Source organism: Otolemur garnettii, unplaced genomic scaffold (assembly GCF_000181295.1).
Source record: "Otolemur garnettii isolate 467f Iridium unplaced genomic scaffold, OtoGar3 scaffold00259, whole genome shotgun sequence".
NCBI classification, from domain to species: domain Eukaryota; kingdom Metazoa; phylum Chordata; class Mammalia; order Primates; family Galagidae; genus Otolemur; species Otolemur garnettii.
The window spans coordinates 395,696-404,672 of record NW_003852654.1 but is presented as its reverse complement, the minus strand read 5'-3'; the positions used below and the strand labels follow the sequence as shown (position 1 = coordinate 404,672).

At 36.3% G+C, this 8,977-nt stretch overlaps 1 protein-coding gene across 1 annotated transcript in view; it reads left to right on the top strand.

Moving 5' to 3' along the window:
- Positions 1-8,977, top strand: part of F8 (coagulation factor VIII) — a 217,711-nt gene that overhangs the window by 86,762 nt on the left and 121,972 nt on the right. Inside the window, exons 7-9 of the mRNA XM_003802734.2 lie at positions 192-413; positions 2,983-3,244; positions 3,525-3,696. Of these exons, the coding sequence (XP_003802782.1) occupies positions 192-413; positions 2,983-3,244; positions 3,525-3,696 (656 nt within the window). The remainder of the gene's footprint in view (positions 1-191; positions 414-2,982; positions 3,245-3,524; positions 3,697-8,977) is intronic.

The following is an 8,977-nucleotide window of genomic DNA, read 5'->3' as shown; positions in this document are numbered from 1 at the left end:
CCTGTGGCCCCAGCTACTTGGGAGGCGGAGGCAGGAGACTCGCTTGAGCCCAGGAGTTGGAGGTTGCTGTGAGCTGTAATGCCATGGCACTCTGCCCAGGGGGACAGCTTGAGGCTCTGTCTCAAAAAAAATAAATAAATAAATAAAATTCTCTACTTCTTAACCCTTAACAGATTATTCCTATTTTACAGGTCTTATTGGATGTCACAAGAAATCAGTCTATTGGCATGTGATTGGAATGGGTACCACTCCTGAAGTTCACTCAATATTCCTTGAAGGCCACACATTTCTTGTGAGGAACCATCGCCAGGCCTCCTTAGAGATCTCACCAATAACTTTCCTTACTGCTCAGACACTCTTGCTAGACCTTGGAGAGTTTCTACTGTTTTGCCACATATCTTCCCATGAACATGGTAATATATTGGATCTTAAAAATGAATATTACAAATATTAAGTTCTACTTTCAGTGGAATTTAGCAGACAGTGTACAGGAATATAGTGTATTGTAGAAGGTGGCATAGTGTTACTATGTTAGACCTCAACTGAGATCCCCTAGTTGCTACCTTCCAGAGTAAAAAATGTATTTTAAGTATAAAAGGGCTTTAGTATTAGTAATACTTGTGGATTTTTAGTTAAAGGCCTGTGATAAAGAGAGAAGAGGTGGTTTAGGGATGAATGAGATAGGAAAATGAGGAGGACAGTATGTCATTGATTTCCCAGCCTGATCTCATTAACTGAGCTTCAATACGATGGAGAAAGGGACTGCAGGTTATAGCTGAAGGGAGGTTTTATGAAGAGAGAAATCTAGTGAAAAGGAAAAGATCACTGCCTAAGATGCAATCATAATGGGTCCAATATATCAGTAGTGATGCCCAGAATAGTAAATAGCAAATATAACAGGATATTGTAGCACTAAATATGAGATACAGCCAGAGGCACTCTGTAGATATCTGGGAGAAGATGAAAGACACCTGGGAAACTTAGGGTATGTCAAGATGTGGGACTGGAAGCTGGTCAGCATAGGTCAGGCACCATATGAGGTTTTCAAGGACTGTTTGATCGGGACTTTGGAAAGGGTTCAAAGGCCTGTGTAAACAAGTAGGTACAATGGTATCTATAGTTTCAAACTGCTATTTCATTGGTAGTTACCAGTTTTGAATCATCATTTTATCCCCATTTTTCTTCTTGTGTACTTACTCTGCAAACCCTTAATCTCAGATTAAACGAATAAGCCTCTTTCTCCACTCCTCTATTGTGGCTATTGAGGGCTATCTTAATCAGTTTGTGTTGCTATAACAGAATTGCATAGGCTGGGTAATCTTTAATGGACAGATACTTAATGGCTCACAATTCTGCAGAATAAGAAGTTCAATATCAAGTTTCCAGCATCTGACAAAGATCTTCTTGCTGCAGCATAACATGGTGGAAGGCATCACAATAAAGAACCCACTCCCAGGCTTAGCGCCTGTAGCTCAAGCAGCTAAGGTGCCAGCCATATACACCAGAGCTGGAGGGTTCAAATCCAGCCTGGGCCTGCCAAACAACAATGACAACTACAACCAAAAAATAGCCGGGCATTGCGACAGGCATCTATAGTCCCAGCTACTTAGGAGGCTGAAACAAGAGAATCACTTAAGCCCAGGAGTTGGAGGTTGCTGTTTGCTGTGATGCCACAGCACTCTACCTAGGGTGACAGCTTGAGGCTGTCTCAAAAAAAAAATACCCCACTCCCACAAACTCACTCTCAAGATAATACCATTAGTCCATTCATGAGGATGAAGCCCTCGTGACCTAAACTTTGCTTAAGTGTTCACTTCTCAATACAGTCACAATGGAAGTTAAGTGTCAATGTGTTTTGGAGGAGACAAACATTAAAGCCACAGAAAGGGCTGTTAGATAAAAATTTTAGGGGGATCCTAATCTTTCATGTTCAACAGCACTTCTTTGTTTCTATTCTCTCTGCCTCCTCATTTGCCTTAGAAAGGAGATTTGATGTTGCTAGGGATCCACCATTCCCCCTTATATTAGTGACCTTGTTTGTTTTAGTCCCTGTAGTGATTGAGAAACCTCTTTTACAACCTATTATGTAATATTTATGGGATTTTTGACAATACATGAAAATGTTATATTTTATTGTATCTAAAACAAAAAGTTTAATTTTTAGATGCACACTGAATGATATTCAAGGCCACATGAACCTAAGATAAGTTGTTTGCTGCTCCTAAAATCTACCCTTTTCCCCATAAACAGGTCTACCTGATTGGAAGTATTTGATCTTCAAAGTAGCCCTATGGTGTAACTAGGTCAGGGGGTATTAATATCCATATTTTATAAAGCATAGAGATAGACTAAGAATGTTAAATAGACTTGCCACAGGGTTTATAACTATTCACAGGCAGATATAATCTTAAAATACATATCTTCTTTATTTTAAGTTGTATCTTTTGATATTTTCATAAACTTAGAATGTATCTTAAAATTTATATCTTCACTAACAATTTTCCTGATAAACTGTTATTAAATCAATGATATGTATTATAATCCAATGGAGTAAAAATATAAATCATCAGGTGACTGTGGAATGGGAAGCTGATCTGGCTGAAAGTATGCAGTTCCTCAAGTCTCCTTGTTTATAATTTGGGTGTGAGTTAGTGATAGGCTCAAAGCTAGTTCCAGAAGTGAAATATTCATATGTATTATACGAACAAATAATAAGTTTTGAAAAGGAAGTAAAACATGTGCAGAGGAGAGCCAGGCAAAAGGGTAATGGGTGAGTGCAAAGACCAGAGGAAGAAACTAGCAAGCACAAGATAATACATATAGGAATAAATATATACAGGAAAGCTCCATGAAGGGATGTTGGTGTGGAGAAGGGGGCTCTTATGAGAGAGTATAGAAGGGCTAATAAAAGAGAAAGTCATAGAAGTTAAGGCAGGAAAATCTTGTGGGAGTCCTGACAGTATTTGGTTCATCTGACTCCAGATGGCATGGAAGCTTATGTTAAAGTACATAGCTGCCCAGAAGAACCTCAAATACGGATGAAAAACAATGAAGAAGAGGAAGATTATAATAATGATTTTGATAATGCTGAAATGGATGTGCTCAGGTTTGATGATGACAACTCTCCTTCCTTTATGCAAATTCGCTCAGTTGCTAAGAAGTACCCTAAAATTTGGGTACATTACATTGCTGCACAAGAGGAAGACTGGGACTATGCTCCCTCAGTCCTCACCCCTGATGATAGGTAAGCACCTTTGGACCTTCAGCATTATCTCTTCACCATATTCAAAAGGTTCTTCCTAGTTATTCAAATCAAAAAATCCTTAAACCATGTTTGGGGTTAGGTGTGGAATCAAATGACAAGGATCTTAACATACTTGGAGAGTAACATGGCTAGGCATCAGAGGAGTTCCTATTTTTCTTACTCTTTGCATGGATTAAGTAATATCAGCTATTTTAGAGTTGGATTTGAGCCTATCTAGAATATTCTACTCCAACCTCTCATTTTTTTATCTTTTATACAGAAGTTATAAAAGTCAATATTTGAAAAATGGCCCTCAGCGGATTGGTAGGAAGTATAAAAAAGTTCGATTTATAGCATACACAAATGAAACCTTTAAGACTCGTAAAGCCATTCAGTATGAATCAGGAATACTGGGACCTTTACTTTATGGAGAAGTTGGAGACACACTGTTGGTAAGTTGAGGAAAGATTTAAGGTGAGGTAAGAAGTCTGGAAGATTTTGAGTTTCTAAAAATACTTCATAATTCAGCCTTATTCAGCATAATTCTAAAGGGTGTGATCTTTTAAAAATTATAAATGTTATGCAAATAAATGCTGATTTTACATATATATATTCTTAAAATATGGGTATATAGAATAAAAATTTGATGTCACTTATTAAACTTGTCACTCCTTTGAAATACTTAACTCATTAGACTTTGATACACATCCTTCTAAAACTTTTCCCACTAACTATATAGCATAGGAGTAGCAGACTATGGCTTATGAACCAAATTTGGCTTGTGGCCTGGTTTCAGACAATCTTTGAGTTTAGAAGGGATTTCATGTTTTTAAAGGGTTGCAAAGAAAAGAAAAGGAGAAGGAGGGGGGAGGGACAGAGAAGTGGGAAGAGAATGTGTGAGTTTATTTCTTATACTATTCAGCCCTTTCCAAAAATGTTTGCTGACCCTTGATACAGAATATTAAGAATGCTGAAGCTGAAGTAATAGAATACCTAATGAACAATAGTTTAAATAAATAGTTTCTTTTCTTTTCTTTTTTTGCACTTTTTGGCCAGGGCTGGGTTTGAACCCACCACCTCTGGCATATGGGACCGGCACCCTACTCCTTTGAGCCACAGGTGCTGCTCCTAGTTTATTTTCTTTAAAAGAAATTTGGAGATAGTTGATTGTATCAATTTACCACTAAAGAATGTCATTAAGGACATTTTATATGTGGGGTGTTGTTAGAAACTGCCAAACTCACTTTCAGCAATTCTGAACCAATTTACACCCCCCACCAAAAGTATGTAACTCCCCTTACCCCACACTATTGTCAACAACATATTTTATAAACCTTCAGAAAAATTTTCAATTTGATGAACAAAATATGTATGTTGTCTTCATTTGCATTTCACTGGTAGTAGTAAAACTGTGTATTGTTTCATGTTTCTTAGCTTTTTATATGACTCCTGTGAATTGCCTGCTTATAAATTTTGTTCACTTTTCTATTAGTATGGTATTCTTTTCCTTACACATTTGTAAATAGCTTGTACAGGTTGCTAACACATTCTTATTTATCTTTAAAATATCTTTCTTGCTTTTCACTTGTACTTTAATTCCTATATAATATCTTTTGACATCCGTATGTGGACAAAATGCCTTATCATTTTTTTAAAAATTAATATTCTTTTCTAATTTTTTTAGAGATGAGATCTTGCTATGTTGTCCAGGCTGGTCTCAAACTCCTGGCCTCAAACTATACTCCTGCCCAAGATGTTGGGATTACAGAAATGAGCTACCATGCCTAAAATCTCTTATCTCTTGTCAGTCTTTTCATTTATCTGAGGTTTTTCTCACTTATTATTATTTTTTTTTTTTTGCAGTTTTTGGCCGGGGCTGGGTTTGAACCCACCACCTCCAGCATATGGGCCAGCGCCCTATTCCTTTGAGCCACAGGTGCTGCTCATGTTTTTTTTTTTTTTGCCTAGGAATGTCTTTCTGCTTCCAAGAAGTTATAACAATAGTTTTCTATATTTTTATAGTTTTATTTTTACATTAAACATTTTAATTTCTCTGGAAGTTACTTTTGGGTTTAAAGCATAATATCAAATAGAAACTTGCTCCATTTGAGCAAGTTGAGCAGCCAATTGGCCCAATCAATCTTTCTTCACTAATTTTAAAATGCCTTCTTTATCATATATGAAATTGATCAAATCTTTTTTTGATCTTCAATTCTGTTTAATTGATCTGATCTGTTACCACAACCACAATGTTTTAATGGCCGTAATTTTTTTTTTTTTTTGAGAAAGAGTCTCACTATGTCGCCCTCAGTAGAGTGCTGTTTAATTGATCTGATCTGTTACCACAAGCACGATGTTTTAATGGCTGTAATTTTTTTTTTTTTTTGAGAAAGAGTCTCACTATGTCGCCCTCAGTAGAGTGCTGTACAGCTCACAGCTACCTTAAACTCTTGGGCTTAAGTGATTCTCTTGTCTCAGCCTCCCAAGTAGCTGGGACTATAGGTGCCCGCCACAATGCCTGGCTATTTTTTTGTTGCATTTGTCATTGTTGCCTAGCTAGCCCAGGCCAGGTTCAAACCCACCAGCCTCAGTGTATGTGGCTGGTCCTATAACCACTGTGCTACAGGTGCCAAGCCTAATGGCTATAATGTTTTGATAAGTCCTCCCTCATTGCTTTTTTTCAAAATTTTAATTAGCTACTGTTATACTATTTTTTTCATAGATTTTATTTAGTTATTTATTAAATATTTTTTAAAGATTGTGAGATTTTATTTTTTATTAATTTATTTTAAAGATTTATAATTGTAAAAATATGTACATATTTATGGGATACTTTTGTTTACCTATTTTTGAATTAGCAAGTAAAAATAATTCAAAATACAAAAAAGAATGTATAATAAAAAGCAAATTTTCTTTCCTTCCAGAATCCTAATTCCATAATCTGGCAGGCAATCATTGCTATAGGTTTGTATATCCCTCTCTAAAAAATGTATACATATTCATATACAAATGTGTGTGTCTTTCAAAACAAAAATAGAAGCAGTATGTAATTTGTTCCATACTTTAATTTTAAAAAATGTAACAACACATCTTGGATACCATTTCATATCAACATATATAGATCTACCTTATTCTTTGATTTATGTAAGTTATGCTTTGAACACCTTGGTAAATCAACATTAACTCAAAATGGACCAAAGACAAAAATTTAAGAGATGAAACTATAAAACTCTTAGAAGAAAATATAGGAATAAGTCCTTGTGACCTTGGGTTAAACAATGCTTTCTTAGATATGACACCAAGCAACAAAAGAAAAAACAGATAATTGGGCTTTATCACAATTAAAAATGTTTGTGACATAAAGGATACTAACAGGAAAGTGAAAAGAGGAGGCGAAAATGTTTAGATGCACATTGAATGATATTCAAGGCCACATGAACCTAAGACAAGTTGTTTGCTGCTCCTAAAATCTACCCTTTTCCCCACAAACAATGTTTACAAACCATATATTTGATAAGGATTTAGTATCCAAAATGTATTATATAAAGGACTCTCACAACTAAATAATAAAAAAGCAAATGACCCCACTGAAAAATGAGCAAAAGATTTGTATATGCATTCTGCAAAGATGATATGTATGTAAAATGGCCAATAAACACTTGCAATGCTTTGTTGCTGAACATCAGAGAAATGCAAATTCAAACCACAGTGAGATACTACTTCACATCCACTAGAGTGACTATAACAGTGGTTCTCAACCTTCCTAATGCTGCAATGTATTTTCATTGTTACAAAGGGGTTGTGACCCATAGGTTGAGAACTGCTGGACTATAATGAAGAAGACTGAAATATTGGTAAGGACACGAAGAATTGTAACCCTTATAAATTTCTGGTGAGAAAGCAAAATAGTGATGCCACTTTCAAAAACTGGACATTCACCAATTGCTGAATGGATATACAAAATGTAGCATATCCATATAACTGGAATACTATTCAGTAATCAAAACAAATGAACTACTCATACATGATACAACATGGATAAAATTCAAAAACATCAGGATAAGTTAAAGAAGTCAGGCAATAAAGCCTTACATATTGCATGATTTCACTTATATAAAATATACTTGAGATGCTGAATTACAGAGCAGACAGCTCTTTAGTGATTGCCAGGGTATTGGGGTGGGAGCAGGAATTGACTGAAAACTAATATGAAGAATATTTTTGGAGGCTGGGCACAGTGGCTCACACATGTAATCCTAGCACTCTGGGAGGCAGAGGCAGGTGGATTGCCTAAGATCAGGAATTTGAGACCAGCCTGAGCAATAGCAAGACCCTGTCTCTACTAAAAAAAAAAGAAGAAGAAGAAGTAAGAAAAAGAAAAAAATAATTAAAATTAATACAGCTACACATTAAAAAAAATTATACATCCCTAGGCTTTATCCCAGAGATGCAAAGCTGGTTCAACATATGCAAATCCAAAAATGTAATTCACCACATAAAGAGGAGCAAAAACAAAGACCATGTGATCCTCTTAATAGATGCAGAAAAAGCATTCAACAAAATTCAGCATCCTGTTCTAATAAGAACACTTAAGAATATAAGCATATGGCTCAGAGCCCATAGCTCAGTGGTTAGGGCGCCAGCCACACGCACTGGGGCTGGTGGGTTTGAACCCGGCTCAGGCCTGCTAAACAACAATGACAACAACAACAAAATAGCCAGGTGTTGTGGCAGCACCTGTAGTCCCAGATACTTGGCACGCTGAGGCAAGAGAATCACTTGAGCCCAAGAGTTTGAAGTTGGTGTGAGTTGTGATGCCATGGCACTCTACCAAGGGTGACACAGTGAGACTCTCTCAAAAAAAAGAACATAAGCATAGATGGCACTTTTTTTTTAACAGATAGAGGCCATCTAGGACAAACTCACACCCAACATTATACTGGATGGAGTAAAACTGAAAGCATTTCCACTTAGACCTGAGACCAGACAAGGATATCCACTATTTCCACTACTATTCAAGATAGTGCTGAAAGTCCTAGCCAATGCAATCAAGCAAGAGAAGATTAAGGGCATCAAAATGGAGGTGGAGGAAGTCAAACTTTTACTCTTTGCTGATGGTATGATCTCATGCTTAGAAAATTCCAGGGCTCAACCACAAGACTTCTTGAAGTCATCAAGAAATACAGCAACATCTTAGGATATAAAATCAATGTCCACAAATAAGAAGCCTTTATTTATGCCAACAGTGAAGTTGAATATCAAATAAAAGACATAATACCCTTCACAGTACCTTAAAAGAAAATGAAATAACGGAATGTACCTAACAAAGGATGTGAAGAATCTCTATAAAGAGAACTATGAAACCCTGAGAAAAGAAATAGCAGAAGATGTAAAGAAATGGGAGAACATACCATGCTTTTGAGAGGGAAGAATCAATATCATTAAAATGTCTGTACTACCTAAAGCGATCTATAGATTTTAATACAATCTCCATTAAAATATCAGCATCATACTTTGAAGAACTTGAAGAAATAGTTCTTCATTTCATATGAAATCAGAAATAAACCTGAACAGCCAATGCAAATCTAATAAAAAACAATCTAGAGGTGTTATGCCCGAAAAAATTCCCCCAAGTTGTCCCAGCAGACAAATCCGAGACACACTCTGATGTAAAAAACAAGAGGTGAGTTTTATTCAAGCCCGGGCCTGGTCTCTCCTGGCATGCAAGCCGAG